The 25,744-nt window shown below is 45.8% G+C and overlaps 1 protein-coding gene across 4 annotated transcripts in view; it reads left to right on the forward strand.

Annotated features, from left to right (window-relative positions):
- The window catches only part of zbtb46 (zinc finger and BTB domain containing 46), a 61,447-nt gene that overhangs the window by 14,303 nt on the left and 21,400 nt on the right, over window positions 1-25,744 (forward strand). For 2 of the 4 annotated variants that reach the window (XM_041945901.1, XM_041945898.1), the window contains exons 2-3: window positions 7,572-7,795; window positions 7,969-8,908. In XM_041945901.1, the coding sequence (XP_041801835.1) occupies window positions 7,610-7,795; window positions 7,969-8,908 (1,126 nt within the window). In that variant the 5' untranslated portion in view covers window positions 7,572-7,609. Of the gene's footprint in view, window positions 1-1,684; window positions 1,785-7,571; window positions 7,796-7,968; window positions 8,909-25,744 lie in introns of those variants that run through there. The other 2 variants (XM_041945900.1, XM_041945899.1) reach the window with 2 other exon arrangements.

Here is a 25,744-nt window from a genome sequence, read left to right on the forward strand (position 1 = left end):
TCGTGTCGTAAGCTGGACCGGAGGCTTATGGGGGCAGGTATTTTGGCAGGCGCGCTGAATGTGCCGAAAGCGTGATGAGCAGCATGGAGGTATTCAGGTGTGGATGTGGAGGGTCTAGGTATTGTTTTTGGGTGGTGTGTGTAGAAGGGGACTAAGGAGGAGGGAGGAGTGGGGGAGCAAGGGATGAAGCGAGTAGCACTAAGTCTCCCTAAGCCTCCTGGATCCTCTTTGGTCCCTCTCCACATGACATGGCTATCCTTCTTTGAGTCAATCTCTTCCTCCACCTTGACTCCTTGGACGCCGGCCAAAGAAACAGAGAGCGGACGGAAAAAGGGAGATCGAGGTGGAGGTGCAGAATGTGGCACGAGTTGGGCTGGTGGGGAAGGTGGAGAAAATAAAGGTGGACAGATGGAGGGCGTGTGATAAAAGAAACAAGGGAAACTGGCAACAAGAGCGCATGCAGTGAGACATAAAGAAGTCAGAGATAAAGTGAGAGACAAACATGAGCAGTGAGGACAAAGAAGCTAAGAACAAGCCTCTCGCTGCTAATAGCTTTGTTGTGTTATTTCTTTCTAATTGCAGCTTGCATGCCTGTCTGTGTGTGTGCCTGTGTGTCAAGTGCACATGTGTGAGTGTGTGTGTGTTATTTTCGTCCCTGCCTGCCTTGTTGATGGGCTGCCACCCTGGCTTGTCCCGGAAGGCTGCCAGCTCCGTCGGATTGGGGATTAACCCCGGGATAATGGCCTTGATGCCCAGTTGAGTGGAAGCAAAGCTGTTTAAAAAATATTGGCTGCCTGAGTCACTCTCCCCTCTCTTCCTGTCTCCCCCTCTTTCTATCTTCTGTCTCTATCTTTCCAGCCTCGCCGTCTCTGCGATTCTGCTCCATCTCTTTTCTCTCTGTTTCTCACTGGTCTTTATCTCTCCCCCCCGTTCTTCGGCTCTTTGCCTTTTTCCTCTTTTCTCGCCGTTCCTCTCCGCTGTGTGACCTCGCTCCATGTTCACTATGACCTTTCACGGGCCTCATATTTGCAAATCGTCATACGCTCAGGATTTTGTTGTGGATTTGGAAAATTTAATCTAATACAACTTTCATTTTATTTAAGTAGAGGAACTCGTAGATTTTACTCTGGGAAGGAATGGCTGTCCTCAATCATGTGTTCGAAGAACAGTGCCTCCATTGTCTAGCTGAATTTCATTTTAATTCCACTTATGCATGCTGCCTTTTTCTTTTTTTTTTCCAGTATTTTCTTTCATTATATGGGAAAAGTGCACTTGCAAGCAAACCAATTCTTTCTTCCTGTACCTTTTTAATTTTTCATACATATTACCATATCATGTCAGAGATTCTCTTAATATCTTTTTCTCTAGGCTAACATCGTTTATTTCACTTTGTTTTGAAAGCTTTACATAATATATAATTCATTCAGTGCAGACGGGCCAACCTGTTTGCCTTTTCCACAGAAACTGCCTGCTATCACTGAGCAGTGTGCTGGTGCAAGTCACCACTAGAAAATATGCAAAAAGGAACGTGTTTTACTTCTAGCTTAACTGATAAAATGTTGTAGCTGAGGCATGAAGCTGGGACGGTTGACAACATAAATGCCTACTCTTGGCTACTGTATCCTGGCTCGCTTTTCCCTCCTCCTTCCCCTTCCCATCCATTCACTTCTTCAATCTGTGGACAGTTTTAACATGTCCTCCCTGCTGATTCTCAACGACAGAGCCGAGATTACAGGAGGGATGTGAAAAGGAGGGAATTTACTGCTAATGGAGGATCCTTAAAGGTAGAAACGAGATGAACTGATAATGTGTTGGTACATGAAGATTGGAGATCTATTGCAGCTCTGTGCTTAGGTGAATCAGACTCTGCACAGCAGTACAGTCAACTGACAAACTGTAGCTTAATATGTGTTGAACAAAATGCTGTTACTGCAACACAGTTGTTTTATTTTATTCGTTTTTGCTGTTAAATCAAATCTCCTTTAATTTATTTTTGCAGCCTAACAATCTGCAAAAATAACATTAGCATATAATCATCATCAAAAAGCTGATGGGGTCAATGAGTTGCACTAATTTGCACATCCAGCAGATTTGGTGCAACATTAGCATTCATGTTCCTTGTGTGTTTCTGGCCTCCATGCATATGTACGCCCAGTATTTACTCTTAGCACTTTACATCCATGTCTGCTCAGGTTTGTTCTCCACCAACTCCTGAGAAAAATATCTGCTCTTTAGCTAAATGCTCCCTTGCTCACTAGCTTGTCCTAACTGTGACACCCTGCCGTTTGGTGCTGAGCAGGTAGCAAACTGTCGGTATCAAAACTATGTTTGCCGAAAGGCTGCTGCTGCTAAAAACAACTCTAATGAGAGCAGCAGTGAAGTTGTGGCCACAAAAACCAAAACAATTAGCTGAAAGATGCTAGAACATCTGCAGAGCTGAGGCTAACGACAGGTGATGATTATCTATTACTACCCCTTTCACTTAGGCATAAGATTAGACCTTATTGATAAAAAAAAGGACACAAAATTGTTGTTAATGGTCTTAAATTGACCAAAAATGCTCATATGCTTTGGTGTTTTTTGAACTAAACGTTTGTTAGCAGTTCAGTCTGCACGTCAAATGTTTTTTCTTTTTCTCTTTATATATGAATGGGTGTTATTTATTTATTTCACCACTCAGACGAGAGGCTCTGCGAACACTGTCTTCCTTCAGTTTAACATGCTCGTCCAACCAAAGTCATTTTATCAAATAATGAGCACAACTGTTACATTTGTCGAGCAGAGGGCCGTAATTTGAATGTAGAGTGATTAGCTGAGGGTGGCAATTTCGCATGCCGCACACTGGCCTCTAAATGATAATTCGCCCTGACCAACTGAAAATAAATAAATAGAACTGCAAGAGTATGAAACTGCTTGGATAGTGCCAACACACATGCAGGAACCTGTAGCAACCTTGTACCTACAAGAGTGTTAATTAGGAGTGAATCAACAGACATGGTTTGCCAAAGAAAAAGTGGGCTTCAGGTGAGTTTTATTTGCTAAAATATGTTGTGTTATCATGTATTTACACCCTGTGTGCAGATATTTCTCGTGCTGTAACATCTGTAACGTCGAGTGATATCTGAGCACCTCGTGAAATCAGCCGCCCGTTAAACCCCCATACAAACAAAGTATGGCCCTGCCTTTGATCCAGAAGGACCTTGCGCTCTGTCTCCCCACGGTCCTGTGCGGTCAAGGAGGCAGACAAGTGGCTCGGAGGGACAGGCTGCATTAAGAGAAACACAAGAAGGAGGAAGCCCCATTCTCTCACTCCATCACACGTCTCATCTCTTTAGTCGTCTGGCTGGGGCCTAAAGTGACTTTGCTTTGATGTGACCAGGACAAACCGGGTGTGATGCCATGACGGCTGTGCTAAGCATGTGAACGTGTGTGTTTTTAGTCCTTGCACGTGTTTGTGTATTTGGGCGCGACGACTGGATATGTGTGTGTGTGTGTGTTATGAGGGAAACGGGGCTCTTGATCGTGTGTGTTTTTTTGTGTGCGGGAAGGGGGGGAGGGAGGGGGAGTTAAGGAGGACATTCACTTTTGATTTGGCCTCAGAAGGGTGACAGGGACTTGGAGCTCTGGTGGCATGCTTTACTGAAACAATCGTCTCTGACCACAAATAAGCGCTCACAGACTGTCAGCCTGCCTCCTGATGACTTTTTCCTTGCTTTTTTTTTAACTCATTTTTTTTTTTTTTTTGTGGTGAAATTTCATAGAGGGGATGAAAAGCTTTTTTCTGCTCTGTGACATCCTGAAAGCAGGCTTTAGTTTCTGTAGCCTTGGTGAGACTGCTAATGCTTTGGATGAGACACAAAAGTCTCTGCCTCTCCCTCTTTACTTGATTGTCTGACAAGTTCATTTTATCTTACTTTCCCATCTTGTGTCAAGTGTATATTTGGAAAAAACGTGTTCTATAAATCAAGGCTGTTCTTACACGGCAGAGGGAGCGGCTTTTGGTCCCGTTGATGGTCTAAGCTCATGGGGAAGGATGGAGTAGCTCTCTGAAGTAATGAAAAGCCAGGATGAGCACTGGAGAGGTTTATGTGTGTGTTTATGTACTGTAGGAAGGGGAGCGTTGGGATTGGTTCCTCTGGAAAAGGGGTCTTTGACTGGAGGGAATTGGACATGCTGAAATTAAACAAACCAATTAGGCAAGCAAAGAGTTTAGAGGTCAAAGCGCACTCCATTAAAGTTCCTCTCTTCTCTGCCTAACTGCTAACTCAGTATGTCTCTGAGTCTGTTGAAGCAATAAATCTGATTAGACCTCTCCCTCTCTTTCTCCCAGTCCTTTGCTGTTGTTTTGCCCTCTACTGATCATTGTTTTTGTTAAATTTGAGGCACCATTTAACATGTCTTTGGGTGCGATCCCAGCCAGGCGTTCACGCCACATAACGCACAAACTCGCATGCTTGCAGTGAAACCTGACTACGCTCTGGTATCAGAGTGCAGTAGCACTGACGTTATCATTAGCTCGTATTTGGACACGCATTACCACACAGTAAAAAGTTGCACTAATGAACTTTAGTCCCAGTTAGCAGACTTCCTCTATTCACACACACTTCTTTTTGGTTTTTGTTTTTTTTGTTTTTTGGGTTGTTTGAATTTCTTAAAACTGAAAATTGTCAAGGTTTTTGCTTTACTGCATTTTTCACCCAAAATACAAGAAAATAACTATTTTCTCACTCACTTCTAAAGCCATGAAGATGGTTTTGGTTTAATTTGTCCAGATTTTGAGATAATAGGAGAATGGAAGTTTGTTTGGAACCACTTTCTTTGGATTACCTGGAGTAATAAGCACACTTTCTCTTAGAGATGCTGCTGTTTAATGTCTTAAATGTAAATTCTCAATGCTGCGAGCACCACAAATTCCATTAGCCTGTGCTGTATTTGAGTAGAGGCAGAAATCTCAGAGACAGATATGTTTAATGCAAAACCATCTGCATGTTTCAAGGTAAATCTGTTTTTTTGTTTGTTTTTTTTGTCATTTGGGTGAACCTGCTGTTTTAGATTTGCCTGTTGTGTTGCAGGGCACAGTGCAGTGGCTGGCATTAGCATGCTTCCTGTTTGCTTGAGTGCTTGTCGTTGTTACTCATTAATGCTGAAACTTTAAGAATGGTGACAAAGATAGAAATGGAGAGGTGGAGGACCCTGACCCATGCAACACTTGAGCAATGGTGGTCTCATTCCAGCTGTTGATTTGGTATAGCTGGCTTTCTTTCACCGACTCTTAGCTAGAGACATGTTTCAAATGGCGCTGACCGACGTTTGCTATACAGTGACCCTGTATTTTACCATCCACACTGGCTGAAAAAAAATGAGGAATAGCAGAGTATTGAGGTATTTCTCAGTGAATAAATGACTTCTTCTGTGTTGTGTGTGCCGCTCTGAGAGGGAGCCTATCTTATAGACCGGGCTATACAATTGAATGTGCCAGTGGCCCTGAGAGAAGAAGAGCAGAGAGAGGAGGAGGTTTGTTTCCAAAGGTGAAAGGTGAATACTCTCAATACCTCCATCAGGGCAACACAGAAAGGAAAGAATATCTCAAGGTTAGAACGGCAATAGATTTTTTTCTAACAAGTGTGTGAGCTGGAGGATAAAAACACATGCATCAGAACTTGCTTTTTGAGACTCTGAGGGACACTGTTATTCTGTATTCACATCCAAGTTTTTTCGTCCTCACAATTCTTTATTTCTGTGACTAAGAGAAACGCCAGTCAGAGCGAAAGGTTGTGAGCTCGGCACGCATTGATTAGACCCAGGACTTTTTTTTTTTTCCTTGAGAAAGAGAGGCTTCGGCAGTTGTCACCGTCACTCCATCCGCTCGTCCGCTGCTGTTCATAGGAGGTGTGTTTGTCCAAGTGGACGTGGGAGACACTGTGGATTTATCTGATCTTACAAGCCATCAGGTTGAGCAGAGCTTTGCTAAACATGACCTGAAGTGTGCCGGCCCCCGAGCAAACGCTGCTGTCACCTTGGCCAACCCGAGCTGTCATCTCTCAGAATGGCCCATGAGAGCTGACAGCTGTGGCGTTCCCAAAACAAATCACTGCTGCGTTTGGTAACACTCTGCGTCCCCGCGATTTAGCCCTCACCAAGACAAGAGCGGGAGCGGCGGCTGCTAATGCTCTGGCTAATGCACTGCCTAAGTGTGTGTGTGTGTGTGTGTGTGTGTGTGTGTGTGTGTGTGTGTGTGTGTGTTCATCTTCGTCTTCCTCCATGCGTGTGTGTGTGCGTATTTGTGTTTGCAAGGGCTTATGCAGTTTCTCTTTGTTTTTTCCGCCCGCTTTGTTGAATGGTTCAACATAGCGATGCGCCCATCCCCCTTTGTCTCCTTCTGCTCAGCTCTCTCTGTGGCCTTCACCTGCATCCCCTCCGTTGTGTGGGCTTAAAGCACCTCCTGTATGTCATCTAACCTGCGCACACCAGAGAAAAAAAAGCATAGCCGATAATCTTTTATCCACGCTCAAGCAACTAGATCAATAATTGTGACCCCACGAGTCAGAAGAATCTTTATGGGCTTACAGATTGTAAAAAAAAAAATTGGAATCTTGAGCTTTTCTGTGGCTTTTATTTTGTAAGAGTTAACATGCCAGCGTCTCTGTCACACTACCACGAATCCTGTCAATTAATGCTGAAAAGTTGAATCTTCATCCGCTGACAGTTAAGCAGCTCCACAAATTGTCATTAAGGCTCTTTTCTCTGTAGTCTTGAGAAAAACTTTGTGTTCACAACCTAGACTGAACTGTGCAAGATCAGAAACACTGAGGTGAGGGTTCAAGAATGAATTTCTTCTTAACTAGACAGTTGATTGAATATTCACAGTCGAAGGAGAGACGAAAAAAAAAACTAACACGGTGCAGCGACTGTGTTTATTGATAAATTTAATGGTAAAGTGGTCTGTACTAAATGAGGTGTTTTTCTTCCTCTCAACTGTTTTGTGAAAGTGTTACGCTTTTTAACTGACATTTTTAATGAGCTTACACACACACACTCTGTCTCACATACGCGCACACACACACACACATAAATGAACCTGTCAGACACGGTTTAAACTCAGAGATTTTTGACTATTTGTTACTGGGCTGTTTTTAGACATCAAACTACAGCGGTTGAGATGTGGTTTCTATTGATGCCATTGTTTTTATGTCACAGTCATTACTGAGATATCCTTACCCTGGCTCATCTTTAAAGGAGTGGTTCAGCTAAATTTGCTTATTTTATCCCCCCTTGCATGAAAAAGAAAACCAACGTTCTTAGCAAAGGGTTTGAATATAGTTAGGACCATCAGCTATATATATAAGGACGAGGAGGTGAAATAGCTGAATAGGCTGCCAGAGAGCTTGTTTTCTCTCCTAAAAATGGACAAAATGGCTTAAATTTCATTGCCCCTGCGCCGTATCTTTCTGCTGCTGCACATTCACATTTCCATACTTTGCTTTTAATGGTGCAACATAATGTATATGTACAATATTTTGATATTGCATGATGAGATGTTAATGTCTTGCATGCCTTCTGTCGTTTCCCAGCAGACGTTTGGAGGAGAGGCTTTTGTTCAGCTACACAGATGAACAACAGGAAGGAGGACATGGAGATCGCCTCTCACTACCGTCAGCTCCTCAGAGAGCTCAATGAGCAGAGGCAGCACGGCATCCTCTGCGACGCCTGTGTCATTGTGGACGGAAAGATCTTCAAGGCCCATAAGAACGTCCTCCTGGGCTCCTCGCGCTACTTCAAGACTCTTTACTGCCAGGTAAGGGACTGCTACACTTGGTAAGACGGTCAAGGGAGTCTGTGAAGTACTTGGTTTTAGCTCAGATTATTGTAGTTTTCTTCTGTGTGTTTTCTCGCTGATAAAGCAATGACGTTGTGTTATCCTGCATGAGATGAACAAACAAGAAAACTCTCATATGAACACTCTTTCAGGTTAAAAAGGGGGCAGAGCCTCACCACCAGACTACTGTCACTCACCTGGACATCGTCACAGCGACAGGCTTCAAAGCCATCCTGGACTTCATGTACTCTGCGCACCTCGCCCTCACCAGTAAGAACGTGATCGAGGTCATGTCAGCCGCCAGCTACCTGCAGATGACAGACATTGTCCAGGCCTGCCACAGCTTCATCAAGGCCGCGCTGGATATCAGCATCCGCTCCGAGATGGCTGACGAGCTGGCCGACTTTGAGATGGGAGCTGTTGCTGCTGCAGGCATAGGTGGAGGTGGAGGAGGCGGAGGAGGCGTGGGTATACCAGGAGCAGGGGGTGTTGTGGGAGCGGGCATAGGAGGAGGAGGAGGAGGAGGAGGAGGCATAGTGGGCATGGCTTCTGAAGCCCTGGCCTCCATCATGTCAGGTCGCAGCACCTCGCCTTGGCTGGCACGCCGGACCAGCCCAGCCAACTCCTCTGGGGACTCGGCAATCGCCAGCTGCCACGAGGGAGGCAGCACGTATGGCAAGGAGGACCAAGAGCCCCCCAAGAGCCACGAAAGCCAGGAGGAAGCCTGCCACGACTCCCAGCCCGCCTGGCCGCACGACTACAGGCCTGTCACAGTCAAAGAGGAACAGGTGTCCCCCGCCTCCTCCTCTCATCCCCGGGACACTCCCAGGGGGGCAGCCCAGAGCCAGGGGGAACAAGGGGCTGGAGGGGCTGCTGGAGGAGGTGTAGAAGGGCCCTGGCAACCCCTATCGGGGTCAGGGCGGAGGAAGAACAGGAAGAACAAGGACACAGTCAGACATATTACCCAGCAGGCCGAGAGGAACTGGGACAGAGAGCGGGACAGGGAGAGAGACAGGGACAGTAGGCCTGGATCTCCGCTGCCCTCCATGCTGGCTGTGGCTGGATGGAACTACAACGGACAGGAAATCCCAGGTAAGGCTGACAAACCTGCGTCTTTGGAAAGTGCTACTGCGTATTTTTATCTGATAGAGACAAAAACCGACAGTGCAGTTGATTCGGGTCATCTCATGAAAGCAAGCCATGCATTCTGAGGTCTAAATCGTGGCTTTATAGTTGATTTGTTGGTTAGATCATTAGTTTAGTGTCACAACAACAGGTGGAACTCGGACGTCTGAAAATTGAAAGGATGGACACGGGCCAAAAGAAAGCACATCTGCACTTCTATCTTAGAAAGGGCTTTGCGGTGCTGATTTGATGACTTTGAGGCTTTAGAGTTTCCCAGAGTTGCTGCAGTTTCGTAATGTTGGCATCTAGCTAGTTATCCAGTCATGTAATTAGTAAGTGACTGGTGAGATAATAAGATTAGGTTAGATAATTAGGTGAGAGCGATGTCTAACACTCAACTACAGTAGAATCTAATTTGTCTGTGCTTCTCTTATAAAAAGACGCTTTCTAACCAGTAGGGCTGCAGCTGCATGCAAGTGCTCAAACTGCTTTGTTGACTTTTGTTGAACTCAAGTTCAACAGAGTGTTCATGATGCTTTACAGTACATATGCACTTAATACTTTGAATCCTGCATGGATATTTCAATACACGTCAGCCATCCGCACAGTTTACTAGTATAAAATGACCTCTTTTCCTCCTCCGGGTTGAGATTAGTGAGCTTCTCTGCTAACGTGTTAGGCCTAAGATGATTATCTCAAATCTTGGAGGTGTGAGGTGAAGCCTGGGTAAATGCAGATGGATAATACAATCCTCTTCTTGCTGCAGTTTATGTAACACACACTCCCACATAAACAAGCAAATGCAAACACAACACAAACACACTCAAGCACACACATATTTATTTTGAGAAAGCGTCTCTTGATCCTCAGCCTTGCAGAATTGTTTAGTGAATTCCTTTACACGAAAAACTAATACATGAAAAACACTGAACTGTGGGCGTGTGTGTGTGTGTTTGCGCATGTGTGTGTCTCTGTGCATGTGTGTGTGTGTGTGCACTGGTGGGCCCAAGGCGTCGATAGGTAGATCATTAAAAGTAAGAGAAGCTAATCCTGGGCGCATTAAGGGAGTTGGCTGTGAAATGGGCACACGCGTCGCGCAGCGAAAGAAAACAGGATAATTGAATTGACCTGGGTCACTGCACGGATTACCAGCGCGTCCTCGCCATCCCAAGCTCCTCCCCCTCTCTCTGGGGTTTAAGGGAAGGACCTTCTGGAAAGGGCAAGAGGAGGGAAAAGAGAGAGAGTGGAAGATGAGTGGGGTAATGAGAGAGAGAAGAAAAACAGACGTAAAAAAAAAAAAGGTGGAGAAGGCAGAGCATCCGTATGGGCTTCAGAGGGTTTGTCTGCTTAGATATAAGTGTCCTAAGATCCAGATTTAGTGACCTGCAGTAAGACCTTATTATGGTGAATTAAGTACATCTTGTCCTGAGCTTCACAGTCTCTCTCTCACACACACACACACACACACATGCAATACACCCGCAATAGTAAATGCCACTATTAAGCCCATTGGCCAGTTCCATGGTTCCGTACTGTGGTAGAGGGTCGAGTTTTAGTCTGGCTATGGTGAAGCAGCCATTACCCAGAGAGGTGTTTTCTCACCTAAAGGTTAGAGGAAGTCTAGTGTTGCTGACGGTGTAGACTCTCCTGGTGTTAGCCAAAAGACAACCATTTATCCCAGCTTCAAAGAGGGGGAAGGAGGAAACAGGAGTCATCGCGAGGTTATCGGCTATTTGGGTGTCCTTCAGAGGGCACGCCTTGCCATTTAGAAGTAAAATATCATGTTACCAGTTGGCTTAGATGGCGTTTAAGAGTGGTAGTGTATGACAGGCAGGTTGTGTTTCGCTGTTGTGTGTTGAGTCAGTTTGCAGGAGGTGGTTTCTGCGTGTTTAGCGAAGGTTTGGGGGATTGTTGAGCAGGTTTAATGAGGGCGTTATTGGAGACTGCACAGGGGGCGGTGTGATGTTTTGGTTGTGGGAGTGCTCTTCTACTTCTATCATTGTGGTGCCGGTAAGTTCTTACAGTGAAAAGCTGTTAAAGTGAGGAATTTCTATTTTATTTATTGGTTTTGACCAAGTCAAAAATACACAGGATCTCTATGGGCTTATTGTCTGCTTAAGTCTTAAGGCTCCTTAAGTCTGGATTTTGTCACCTGCAGTAGAAGATCTGAATCAGATGTACTGGCATATGGAAGGGCCAAGGCATTAGAAAGTGATTTACAGTTCCATTTTAAGTTTCTAATAGCAACATTGCACAATGTTGCGACACAGGCCAGGGAGGCACATGCTCCGTGTGACACAGTTTGGATCTCTGGCCAACAAGTCAAGATTTCTGTCTGGTGATGAAACACTGGAAACACGAGCTAACGCATAAAATAAAATTAACTTGATAATTAACAAGAGCAAGTACGATGAACAAAGATGGAACTTGACAATATCACCGTGATTGTTGGATTATCCCTCCAAATTACCAGGCCCACGCTGCACTGTTTCCTTGATGGCAGGTCTGCTATTGTCCTCTTTGGGCAATCAGATGCATCAAAGTAATTACACATTCATTCATTCATTCGTTCCTTCACCACTCCTACTGGTGTGTGGGACAAGTTCACCCGAGCTAACAAAAAGCGAATTATTCCATTTTCAACGTAGCACACAAGGCAATGTTCGCATAATAAATCACGTAAAGGATTTATTGATTATCAAAAACCACCAACTGATTCTGTGCCCGTCGAGTAATGGAGCATTTTCGCTGCAGACATTTTGGCTTGTCACAGCAGGAAAGGCACCGGTGTAATTAATAACACTAAGGATGGCTCTGCTAACAATGGCTCAGTTCCATTAAACCAAGACTACGTTGGCAGCCGTATACTGAGGTATGAAAATTGACGGTTATCATACTACATGCATTTGCTTGTCTATGATACTGATAGTTATTAAACAACATTACAGGTGTCACATCTGTCAGGACACACCACTTTGTGAAATTACAATAAACCTTCCGTTTTCACTCCTTTTATCATACTATGAAAATCTCACACCACTCCTAGCCGTGACGGTAATCCAGCAGGCACGGTGTCAGGACCCTGAATGTGACACGCCTAAAGAGAAGACAGCCGCCATTAGCGCCGTTAGTTACACCTGTGCATTTAATACTATGACGTGTCAAGATGGGAAACTCTAAATCCTTCATGCTTAGTGGGTAGGCGAACTGTACGCTGTGTCACCGCGTGCATGAGTGTGTGTGTGTGTGTGTGCGTGTGTGTGGCGGGGCTGTTGTCCCATGAAGTCCAGTTGTTGGTTTCCATGAAGGAATATGGTAGGTATAAAGGAAAAAGGGCACCTTCAGCCTGAGATTATCTTAATTGCTTCATTCTTTATTGATGAGAAGTGCCGACTCTCTCTGTCTCTCTCTCTCTCTCTCTCTCTCTCTCTCTCTCTCTCTCTCTCTCTTTACTATTAGAAAATGCTCATGTTACATACAGCACGGGGATGCTTGAGTTCGGATTTTCGCTGGATTATTCAGTAATATAAGGATAATATATAGCTGTGTAAAGGCTCAGTGTATTAGCGCGGAGCTGTTTCAAAGCGTTTTCATGAAAATGCCGTGTGGCCGTGTTGACATAAACAGCTGCAGGAATTAGGATTTGTTTTCTTTAGATCCCCTTCCCTTGCAAACATCTGCTGCATTCACTTGATGTCATTATTGAGGCCACTAAGCGCTCAACTTCCTTTTCTCTCTCTCGCTAACGCTTGATCTCACTCTTTCTTCCGCTCAACTCGTCTGCTGACACAAATATTTGAAATCTCACATGTGAATTTGGAAAAAGAAATCAGCGCCGCTTGCATTGCAGCGATCTGGGCATGTGCGTATACATATATATATATTTCTTTTTGCACAATATCATATGACAGGTGACGATTTTTGAGGTGGGAGGTTTAAAATAGTCTCTGCCTCTCCTGCTTATGTCGAAAACCTTTAAATAATTACCTGAAATTATTTTTAGTTTGCCCCCCCCGCTGCTTCTTCCAGACCTGGATTAAAAAGCGTCTGCAAATCAAAGGCGGAGTGTTTTGAAAATCCAGCATCTAGCTTTTTTTAATAAAATAAAATAAATTAACTCTTGAGTCAATCAACGGAAAATTAGTCGACAACCATTTTTCAGGATTCAGGATTTTTCAGGAATTTCTGACGTATGTTTCATAACAATAAACTGATCTGACTAAATCCCATAACCTTAAGACAGGTTTAAAAACTTCATTTAATTAACTTATGTCTGGTTGCGTTCTTGCTAAAATATGCTCCTCTAAACTGCCATGTCATGTGGAGGTCTTTTCTGAAGGGCAAAATATAAGGAAAACCACACGAAAGTCATGATTGACTATTTCTGTAAAAGTGTAATTTTGTCCACAAAGGCCTCACCCTCTGCTGTGTAAAGTTTGTACATTCACAGCTAGTATTTCTTTTATGAAAGAAGGTGTCACCTCTTCAAATGGTATGTCGTTTTGGAAGCCAGAACTCATTCGCTCCACAGCACCTCCACCCTCAGAGCGAGAAGAAGCCCGAGCTGGTGAAAACATGAGCTAACGATTGATTTCTTTCCTGCTTCCTTTATACTTTGGGGCAAACACCAACTTGATCTTTATCCCACATAATAACAGCACTGGAAATACTTTTTGTTTGTTTTTTTTCCGCTGGTATTAAAAACACACACGCGCACGCACACACACATCCACGGTGACCTTTAGTGGCAGCTTGGGGGATTTTGGCAATCCGGTACATGGCCGGTGTGATGTTCACACACACACGCACACGCACACACACACACACAGCTTAGAGCATCTGATTATGTAGACGTGAACAGTTCAATCACACGTGGGCTGTTCTTTCCATTTCCCTCTAGCTGTTGCACATTGATTACATCGAGAATCTTTTTTGAAATCCAACATCTTTATCTGACTCTCTTCCTCTCCTCTCTGTGGCCTCAGAGTTCCCCTCCTCAACCACTAATACACACTCACACACACACGCACGCAAGCATGCACACAGACACGCACAAAAAACAAAAAAAAAAAAAAGTGAAATCATTTTTCCGTCGAACCTTTTCCTGTTTATTTCAGCGAGCTCGGGAGCGCCGCGCTTCGCGCTTCATGTTTTGGCTTGTTTGAGTTCAGACCTTCATCCTCCGGAGCTCCGGCGCCTCCTGGACTCACCTGGGGCCCGCAGACCGGCCCCTCGCAGAACTGCCCTCTAGCTTGCACTTCCGCATAAACTTTCTCTCTCTTTTTTTTTCCCTCTCTCTCACTCCCTGCGCTCATCTCCCCAAGTCTCGGCAGTCTAAAGGTGAACACTTGAAATAATGAATCGGATCCCCCTTTCGCCCCCTTCCTCTCTGTATTCCAGTTAAGACTCTCCCCATAGTATTTGCACTTCATTAAACTTGAAATAGGTTTAATATTTAAAACACCTGAACAGATTTCAACCCCCTCACCCCTCGCACACCTCTCCACTTTTTTCTCTCCCTACTCCTCGCAGTCGGTTTTATAATCTACTCTCATATTTCCTCCCTAATTCACTCCTCCTTCATTAAAAACCAAAATAGATTTAATATTTCAGACTGTGTGGACTTAATTTTTAACCCCTTTCTTCGTGGCTCGCCGCTTGACACGCTATGGGTTAGATAACTACATCGTGTTGAGGCCTCCCCCCTTCTCTTCACTCTTTCACTCTCTTTTTTTTGTGGCTCCTGGTTCATCTTCCTCACTTTTTCCACAGTCAGTCTATTATCAGTTCTGTCTCTCACTGTCTTTGTACTCCAGGCCTCGCTCTGTCTCCCCCACCCCCTATTTGCTCTGCCTCTTTGTCCTCTGACTGCACAGATGATTTCAGCCCTTTCCTCCCACCCTATTGACTTTTGTGGCCTGCTCACCCCACCTCCCTCAGTTTCCCCTGCTCCCTCCATCCTCTCCTTCCCCTTTTTTGTGCCCTGCTGCCACACACACACTCATTTCCCCCCGGTCTCTCGGTTGTAGAAGGTTGAATGCTCTTTTTTGTCCGTTTGGGAATAGTGAGGAATGACTAAAATGCTGTTCTTTCCCCCTTTTTGTTCCTCTTTCTGTCTCATGTCAGCCTCCTTCTCAGTCCCTACTACATTTAAAAAAAAGTTCCATTATCACCATGCTAACCAATCATTTCTCACCGCCCACCAGCCATCTTTGTCATATGACCTCACATCCTGCTGGACATTATGGGCAGTCCACCAGCTAAAAGCCCCTTCTCCTACTCCACCACGCCATCACACCACACACACATTCACACAATTTTTCACACTCTTGCTGTCTGTCTTTTTCTCTCGCAGCACTCTCTCTCTCCCTCTCAGTTCTCAATACTGACACCTGCTCTATTTATAATTATCTGGCTTTAAAAGAGCCATTTTGGACAGGAAGCTGCCCCCTCCCCACTCCTGACCGTGGCTCTTTTCCAGAACGTCAGCACCCCCCACCTCTCTGCCTCCTGCCCCTGGAACAGGCCAGAGAAGAATTGTTGGGCGGAGATGAGGAGGAGAAGTGTGTATGTGTGTGTGTGGTGGTGGGGGGGGGGGGTTAAAGATTAGCCATCCCACCCTGAGTGCACCTGGGTTGGGCCCATGTGTGTGCTTTAGTCAGCCACAGCCCACACACGTACTGTACACACTCACCCACTAACTTACACATAAGTATATAAACACTTGCATTCATAACACCTGCACACGTCCTGTAAAATATGTGTACAGCACAATCCCACACTTCACTTTAAGATGCATGTGTTTAAGCTCTGTCTACACACACACACACACACACACACACACACACATCTCTTGGCATTGATCGCTCAGGTCTAAGAATTAAACTACCCAGAATGCATCCTGACAGGATGTCCTGTTGGCACGGTGCAGGGGTAGGTGGGTCAGGAGGCTTCTGTGGTTGAAAATTCACAGCAGTACCCCCACAGCTAAATCCCCGCCCTCAAACGTCAACACGCACACACTTCAAACCCATCGCAGACCTGAAATGTCGGTGCAGAGTTAAGAATGATTGCGGTTAACTTTGTAGATCACACACATGCACACACATCTATAGATCCTCTGTAACTCACTTATTTATCCTAATGCAATTCAGTCTTGATGATACCTGAAGGTCTTTGGATCATTTTCCTTTGCTTCCCTGCTCACTTCCTAAAACAAACTTTATGGTTTTGTCTTATTCTAAAATTTTGGTCTCTGAAAATGAGTTCGATTAGACCCAAATCTGGGTTAAAACTGATTTCCAAAACACAATTTGCCTCTCAAACACTGTTATTCAGTCATCGAACCACCAGCAGGGCGTTTACATTTTCTCCCAAATTTGTTGCTGAAAGCATTGGAGATTTTAAAAGTCTGACACACCAAAACATGCAAAAATATTCATAGTGCAACATGAAAAAAGTTGTCACTCCTATTGATTTCTGGGATAATCACGCACCAAGTTTTGCAACTACAGTTCCCACAATGCTTTGGGAGCTGTAAACAGGAGGCAGTTAATTAGCTGTGCGCTACGTGTTTATCGCTGTTTCCTTGCCTATGTATGTTTACATTTTGGCAAGGTGGCACCATTAAAAGTATGCTGAATTAGCTGCTAGCAGTTCCTGTCTGCAGTGTACCCAGAGATGTGCAGACAATCAGCAGCTTAAAAAGATTCCCCGCCTCTCACAGTGTGAAAACCTCCAGTCGCTACATAAGTCTGAGGTGATTAACAGGAAAGGATGCACAAAATGATGTTTATTTTTATCTTTCCTTTTTGTATCTAACTTACTGGATTATTTAGTCTCCTCAAGCCTCTAAACATTACTCAGTCTTTGCAGTGGTTACAAACAGCCGACATATGCAACCTGTGACGGGCAGTCCCAAGCAGTCATAGCTTTCTTTTAAGTGTTGACGAGCCAAAGCGGCCCAGGAGCCTCTGATCTGGAGCCCAAAACTTCTTGCACACCGCTTTAAACCGATCTCACAAAAATCAAGCTATTTTTTCATGGAATATCTGCTTGAAACAAAAAAAACCCCAATACATTTGAGCTAGGCCTCCTCCTCCTCCTCCTCTTCGACGAGAGAGCCGTGACAAGGCTCCTCTTTTGGAGATATGAGAAGATGGAGATGTGATGTGATGTGAGCTAGGATGCCGCTCTCTTCGCTCCTCCAGTGATCTGATAGCCAGTAATGGGCCCTGTAGCTGTGAGCCTGGCAGCACTGCTCGCTGTGGCTTATGTGTCACACTGTGCCCAACATTCACCAAGAGTTAGTCGAGCGCAAGCAGCCGGGATATCGAGACTAGTAAAGTGTGTGTGTGTGTGCGAGAGAGAAAGAGAGGCAGATATACACACTGGCAGACTGATTGACAGGAAGAAGTGGAAACTGTAACTTTTGTGAAGAGTTGAAAAAAAGGGGCTTTACAGTAAACCCACGGCTGGATTTGGGCCGTCTTTCTCTCTCATTTTCAGTCAACCTGAAGTTCCTCTTTCCCAGTCTGTTTATTTTAGAAAGGTGGCTTTGTTCTGTTTACCGTACCCACTCCCTCGGCGGCCTCTGCCCCCGTCAGACCAGTTAGAAAAGGGGAGCGACGAGGAAGAGGAGGAGGGGGTGGGAGGGGAGGAGGGGTGCATGATGTTTGGACAAACGGACAACCCGAACAGGATATAGAGGTCTACAGCCTGTGGGTGTGTCGGTTTGGCCGAGACGCAGCTCGCACACAAACACACACACACATGTGCATGCGCGCACACACACACACACACACACACACACAGACACACACACAATCGTGGGAGTGTTCCCGCTGGAGGGCAAAGTCTCCCTTCCTCTTACACATTCATTCTCTCCTTTTCCCTCCTTCCCTTCATTCCCCCTTTCCGCCGTCACACCCCTCCACACCTCCTTCCTTTAGACCTCTCTCTCTCCTTCATCCCTCGTTCCTTCTCTTGTGACAAACCGCCCCTCCTCCTTTTGAAAGGAGGGGAAAAAAAGAAAGTGTTAAAGATACAGAAGAGTTGGCCAACAGCAATGAGAAACTAGGAGGGAGAGGCCAAAATCACCACAGGGGACAATTATGGCTTGGGCTGTGTACATACAAGTGTGTTTGTGTGTACGTGTGTGTGGTTCTTTTTGGGTTTGATAGTTATAGAGGCGTTGAAGACAGTCCTGGAAGCCACTATCTGTCCTTCACAACTATTTGTCCCCTCCTTCTCTCCTCTATCCCTCCTTCCCTCTGTCTGTTTGGACCTTCCTTTCCATCCCGTCAATTCACACTGTCACTTCTGCTTTAACTCATCTCGTCCGCTGCAGCTACGGCTCCCGCTCGAGTACAGTATTGTGTTTTGGTTTCGCGTTGAGTCCATGGGCTTCAAATAAAGGCAGGGCTGTGGGTTACACTTCCTCATCAGTAGGATCTGTGACTTTCTGTGTCTCTTTCTTTGCTTGTGTAAAACAGAACTTCCAGGTTCCAGGTCCTTTCATGAGAAAGGGGTCGCTCACGGTGACGAACTCCCATAGAAATATCACCTGACTCTGCAGTTCCCATCAGTTCTGTGGAACTTTTTAGCATCTTTCAGCTCGTTGTTTTCCTGCCTGCAAGCGTGCTGTTTTGGTTCACTCTCATCAGTGTCTCATCGGCTGTTTGCAGCGAAAAAGCTGTGAAAGCCCACTGTGCTCTACCTGCTCAGCACCAAGCTACAGACGAAGTTAGCAACTAGCTGGAAAGTGAAGTGGAGTGTTTAGGAGCAGCCAAGTCTGTGTTTTGTTTACGACTTGTTTTCTCTGCCCCCAAGTGGCCAAAAATATCATTTTTTGCATCTTTTAAATGCGTTCCAAAAGCATAGAAAGAGAGAAATTTAAGGACGAGGAAGGATGGAGACGGTTATGATTATGTGTAAATATGCACACTGGCAGGCTGTGTTTTTTAAGTTTTGCATTGTTTAAGTTGAATTTTTATCGCAGCAGACACTCATTTAGCTTAACCCCAGGAACATGTGTCACCTTTTCAGATGAGACAGAGTTGAGGAACAGCAGCTAGCCAGGACTTGAGCTCTCTATATCTCCCACTCGCTGCCTGTAGACGTGACGCTAGTTTTACGAAAAGAGGCCAAACTCTCCTTTGTTCCCGCTGCACCCCCTCCTCCTTCAACCCCTTTGCCCCAGATCACCTGCCTGCCCGTACTCCTCATTGTTTCCACTGTCCTCCACCTCTCTCTTTGCAGCTCTCTTTGCCCTCATGCACCAGCAGCAGCATGCAAAGAATAACTTCAGCTGATCCATTTGATCTCCTTTGCCTGTCCTCTGCCCCCATCCCTCTCCTTCGTAATTCAGTATCTCTGAATCTAAAATGGTCCGTGGGCTTGTTTCAGGTGGGACTGTACCACAACAGGAGTCCCTGTTTTTTATTATCATTAACAGTAATTCGCCTGTTGAGACTACAGAGGGTTTCAGAGTTTGTTCTAAGAGTGTGTGTGAGTGTGGGAAAGCATATGAGATAGATAGCGAGACAGTTTGCATGTGTATATGGTGTAATTGTCTGTGACCCTGGCATTTTTTTTTCTTTTCGTGGTTAGACTGTTTGGCCTTCCCATAGTTCCTCTGGCCTCAGAGACATCCAGCCTCAAGGTTTAGTGTGTTTCTCTGTGTGCAGATGTGTGTGTGTGTGTGTGTGTGTGTGTGTGTGCGTGCGTGCGTGCGTGTGTGTTGCACAGGAGAGGAGAAAGGGAGCGATGGGGGTTAGAGGTGGATTTGATAGTGCAGGACACTCAGACCCCCTCTCCACCCTCTCCCTCTCCATACCCCTCTGTTCAGGCCTTGATAAGTGGAGCCGGAGTCTGTGGGGGTTAGGGATTCCTGTCTGGCACAAACACACACATACACATAGAAACACACTCACGCACTGGGATCCGCCCGCTCCACATTCCTGTGTCCGACTAAGGAAGCAGCCTAGCCGTCTTCCCCTCCACTCCCAAATTATCCCCTTCTCCTAAAGTCACTGCATAGTTATCACACGCCTCTCTACCTCTCTCTTCCATTCTGACTCATGCATACCTCTTCTATCTACCATGTTTTCCTCCTCTCTATCCTTCCACTGAGTGCCCTGCAAATAGCACTCCTAATCATCTATCAGCGAGTCGTAAAATTTTGTATAAGTGAAAAAGATCCGCCGGTACGTTGACATAATGCCACCTCATTGCAGTGCGGACACACGCTCAAAACATGTGTCATTTTCAGGAAGTGGTCTCACTGCGAGAAGCTCAATGGAAGACATTAGAATTCAGCCATTGTATAGCCAGATATTTTAGGAAAAATTAAATTCAGAAACAATTTCAGATATTCCTGCTGCTCATCTGTCCCTGTAGGGTTTTTTGTTTGATCTTTCGCTGCTCACCCTTTTTTCAATTTTTTGCTCATTGCCCAAACTCCTACATATGCTCTCAACTCTTCCCCTTTACCCCATCCCTCATCATTCCCGTGTTTCTCCACCCCCCCCTTTTGCCATCCGACTCTGTTTTATCTTTTACCCCTTTCTCTCCTTCCCTCTCTCCCTCATCCTATTCCTCCTTTCCTTTGCAGGAGTGTGTGACAGGGGTTAGGAAGGGGTCATGTGGTCTCGCGCTGCCCTTCTCTCTAATGGCTTCTTAATGAGAGAGTCAGAGAGGGAGAGAGGAGCTGGGAGAGGAGCAGTTTTGAGAAGCGGGGGTGAGATATCAGTAGTTCTGCTCAGGGCGCTGACTCTCTCTCTGTGTGTGCGTCCGTGTGAGGCTGTGTGTGCTGCGTGTGTGTGCGCATGCCTGCACTATTTGACCGACCCCTTGCTCCATTTCGAGCCCTCTCCGAGCTCGGTGTCCCTCTCCGGGGAAAGAAGAAATGACACGTTTGTAGCCTTGAATAAGCGCCGGGGCTCGTCACACGCAGTGTCCACTCGGTCTGGCTCGAGGGTGGGTGGGAGATGTTGTGGAGGTAAGGGAGGAGGGGTGGGGCAGGGGCCCGCTCTTTAATTTGCACAGCTTCTGCTGATTTGATCATAAGCAATTAATCTCAGTGGCTCAGCTCGGCTGCAGTGGGGGAAGAGAAAATGAACACAGTCCTCTATTTGCACGCGTCCCTCGCTCTGGTTTTCCCCTCTGTCCACGCAGTGTGACTTCTTCTGTTCTTACCTCTTATACTTCTTATACTATCATAGTCATAGAGGAAGCATGCTGTGGCAATTGTTTTCCTCTTTTCCCACATGACTTCCCCATGCAGAACAGCGAGGTTTCCCCAAGCAAGTTTTGGTTTTATAAGCAAATATTGCTTTAAAGTCTCCATCTCTTAATCAAAAATTGTGTGTTTGAAAAGTCCTGAGGTCATGAAACATATCAATCACTTGTAAGGATTTGTAAAGTTTTAAATCAGGCTGGAAAATGAAAATAAAAACTCCTAAAATCAAACTTGGATTTACATGATGAGCGCGTGCAATCAGCTCCGTGTTGGCTGCAGTGCCAGAACTCTGATTATGGAACTAGAGCTGTGTCAAATAAGGTCGTCTTCTATTTCGGTAGCATCTTCACAGGCTTTGGACTGCTGAGAGGCTCGTGGAGTTGTGTGAGGTTCAACGTCCAGATCCGTCCTGCCTTGATCTTGAGATCTGTCCAACTTTTATCAGCTCAAGAGTGACACAGATCTCCACTGATCCACTAACACTAAGCTCGCAGCTTGCACAGGTTTGGCTCCCTCATCCATGTCTCATCTGTCTCGTTTCCTTCCCCCGTTTAACCCATCGCTCTGTTACCTCATTTTGACCCACGCGTCTGTGCGCAACAAACGCTGCGACTCGTTCCTTCGCTCTGCTTTTATGCCCAGCCCGTCTGCCAGTTTTCCATCTCCCTCTATCTCCCTCGCCCTTGCTTTTCCTCTCCATGGCACCGTACTCCTCCCATACCGAGGCCAGAGCTCTCTCCATTGTTGGAGGCAGGTTGCCAAGGATACAAGCACAGAGAGGCACAGTCTTAATGTTATAAGATGGGAGAGATGAGCAGGGAGAGGGGAGAGGGGCAATAGCTCTAGTACTCTCTGGTCACTGGGCTCCCCGACAACATGCTAATGCTCTATAGAGAACACAAAACACCCTCTGCTCCCCGCCCTGTGGAGTGTCCCTCGGTGGACGGAGCACAGTGACATTGCCTGTTTGTGGAGGAACCTCTTGTACTGGTCATCTGCTCTCTGTTTGCCTGTTGTGACTAGTGCATGATTGCAGTGTGCGTCTTCATGTGTTCTTGTGCATCTGTCAGCCACTTGATGGGGGCTCTAGGGCGGCCAGTCTGCACAGCGTTTGTTCATCTCGACAAAAGTCAAACGGTCAAAACTGAAAGAGGACGTTGGAGTTACAAGAGGTCCTTTTTCTGCTGTCAGACAATATGTTTCTGATGCACTGATCTGCCTTATTATGTTACAGTGCTAACAGGTTTAGAGTATTTAATGTAAAGAAGAGGGCTCTGCACACTGAGGGTCATTCTAAGTATTTAATGATAATGAATCTTAAAGTATTTTTGCCTTTATTTAAAACCAGATAGTATAGTGGCAGACAGGAAACAAGGGCAGAGAGAGGGAGATATAACATGCAGCAACTGATATCATCCGGGGACATTGCGATTATCTGGAATGAACCGTTTGGCGATCAGGACACCCCGGATTGGCAATGTTTGAGAAAATGAGACTTCAAAGATTTTAAACAGCAGACAGAAATGACTGGTCTGCACATCCTACATTGGGTGTCTGTGTGCTCAGACATGCAACGGCGCACACAGTCCGTATGGTGAAACGTTTTTTTTGCATGAGCATGAAATGAGCAGATGACGAAATTTACGCCACACTTCCAGTGGCGTGTCCAGAAGAGGGGCCTGGAGTAGCGCTGGTCACCCCTGACATCTGATTGGCCACCCCAAGTGCCACACTATTATCCTGAAGTATGATTGGCTAACTGCTCAGTGAGAGGCGGGCCTTTAGTTTGAACCAGCTGTCGAGTATTTTTTAATGTGCATGTTTTGTCTGTAGCTCACTTTTGGGTGACTTAAAGAAGCGTACGTAAGCTTTATATTATCATTTGCCACTCTGTTGGGTTGTGATTGGAAGGACTATTTATCTTTTAAATGTTTTAAAAGCATTTACTGGAGGTCTCTTTGGATGAAAGCGCCAGCTAAAGGAAAGTAATGTAATATATGAAAAAAATAAACGCAGGAAGGTGAGAAACAGCAAGATACTGTAATGTTATTAATTAAAGTAGATATGATATGAGATATGAGGCATGAGATATGAGAAATGGTAAATTACTGCTATTACAACCTCTGTGTGCATGTGTGCATGTGTGTGTGTGCGCGTGTGTGTGTGTGTGTGTGTGTGTGTGTGTGTGTCACATGCCACTGCACGCATCTCCTACTCTTTGGCCTTAAGTTTTCTCTCATGTTTTCCCCTCTGGTGTCTGTTTCACCGAACAAATTCAAATTTCATGTGTCTCAACATGCAGTTTCCTATTCTCGTCTATTGTTCTTTAATCCGCTCCAGAGTGTCCAGCTGGAAATGTGTTGATTTTGCCAACTTTGGTTGTTACACTCGTCTTAAATGCATTTCCAGGGAGCAGTAAAGAAGTAATTATGGCTAGTTAGTTGCCTCGAGCCTCTGAGCTGGTCAGTGTGAGTCGGAGAGCGCGTTAACCCACACACCAAAAGCCCACAGGCTCTGCACAGCATCCCCACCCAGAGTCTTTGTCGTTTTTCTCCTCCACTTTCCATTATCCCTCCTCTCAACCTCTCTCTCTCTTTCTCTCCCACCTCACCCTTCAAATACAACCCTGGATCGGGCTGGACGGGGCTTTTGGGCACGTGCCCGCTCGCCAGTTCCTCCCCTGTGCATAAAGCCAAGACATAACCCCTCTCTCTCTCCCAATCTCTCCATCTCTCTCTCTTTGCTTTTAGCACAAAGCCCTGCGTGTCTGCCTTCCTTCCCCACCCAGCATTCTTTCCCCATGCAGACCTCTCCCCCGCTCTCTCTCTCTCTCTCTCGACTTCCCTCCTACCCGCCAACTCGCTCAGCCTCACCCTACCTTTCATTAGCCCACTCTTTATCTCACACACTCACTCTGCTCGCTCTCTCCCCCCTCCACTCTCCTATCTCGCCAGCTTTTACACTCCCTCTACTCTCTCTCTCTCTCTCTCTCTCTCTTTTTCTCTCACCCCCCCCCCCAGTTGCTAAGGCTTTTGTTTCTGATACATCTTCATTTATTCCTCTCTCCCTCTCTTTCCCTGCTGACCCTATTATTTTTATATTCTCCCTCCCTCTGCCATCACTCCCCCTCTCTCTCTCCCTCTCTCTCTCTCTCTCTAGCTCCCTCCCACTCCTCTCAGTCCCTCTAAGCTGCATTAACTCCCCAGATTACCTTGAGCCCTGCAATCCTCCATCCCCCACGCACTCACCGCTCCCTCGTTCCCTCCCTCCCTTCACTCATTCACTCGCTCACTCAGACTGTGTCCACATCAGGGCGGCTAATTTTGAAAACACAGTTTACATTTGGAAAGGATTGTCGAGATCTCTCCACACTGAATCACTTAAACAATAGGAAACTTGATAAATCTGTTCTTTGCTGTCCTTTTTACTGTGCGTCGCTGCCAACTTCTGGCAAACAGTGGGACAGACACGTCTGTCACCTCCTGCTCTGACTGATCACCTGTCCTGTGTTTTAATACAGCGGAGCTCAGGATTAATTGTTCTCTTTTCCTACATTTTTTTTGTTTCTGTTGTCAGAATGAGCACAAAATAGCAATTTGATCGCCGGACTTCAATGCTAACCAGATGCGCTGAGATGTCCTGTTGCGCGACAGTGTGATATTGACATTTAAAATGAGTTATCACGGAGAGAATTAAACAGAAAGTTGAATAAAGTCCACTTTTATTTAACCTTCTCTGTCAGAGTATGAACTGTTCCACAAAAGAGGAATGGTTTGCAGACAGCTGGGAGACAATGCGAGTCAATGATATAAATGCACCGTTTCAGTGAACTGTGTGCGCTCATTTTCCGTTTGGCGACCAAGCTTATGTGCTTACTAACCGACAGCTAGCAAGCTCGCTAATTCAGCAGTAGCTCTTTTTGTAGTGAAATGGTACATGATCCTGATAGGAAAATGCCAGGGGGAGAGGAGTAAGTGGCCCAGTATGGAGAAGATAGAAAGAATTGAGATATTGTGATAGCTGGGATGGCTAACATTGCACCCTCTCCAGCCTTGCGCAGTGTTAGTGGTGCGACCTTAAAATCGTTGGTGGTTTGCTGTTGCAGCGAAATGCACGTCACAGCGATTCTGTGTTGCACCCTTTCGGCACGGATGATGATGCATTCACAGACCGTCGGTGAAAAGGGCCGCCTTGACCTTGACCATGCCCTGGCCCATCTGAGCTTAACCGAACTGAAGGAAAAAAATCAACATCGGAGGAAGCAAATACGAAAAGTTAGTGTGACAGAAGGCATGTGTGGTGTAAGAGCCTGAAATCTGAGAGTTTCACGCTCAGCGCGCTAACAGTTAGCCTGCTACAGACCGTGGACACTCTCTGGTGTGACCCGGCTTTTAAACAGCACAGTATATCAACCAGGAAGCAGATGAGGGCCAAACCAACCCAAGCCACTTCCAGCTTTACAAAATGTAAACGTAGCGACGCCTGACGACAGGTGACTGTATTGTTACTGAGATAATGGCGTAAACAAAGGCTTCACATCCCAATATGATGCCCTCCTGCTC

Source organism: Chelmon rostratus, chromosome 10, assembly GCF_017976325.1.
Source record: "Chelmon rostratus isolate fCheRos1 chromosome 10, fCheRos1.pri, whole genome shotgun sequence".
NCBI lineage: Eukaryota > Metazoa > Chordata > Actinopteri > Chaetodontiformes > Chaetodontidae > Chelmon > Chelmon rostratus.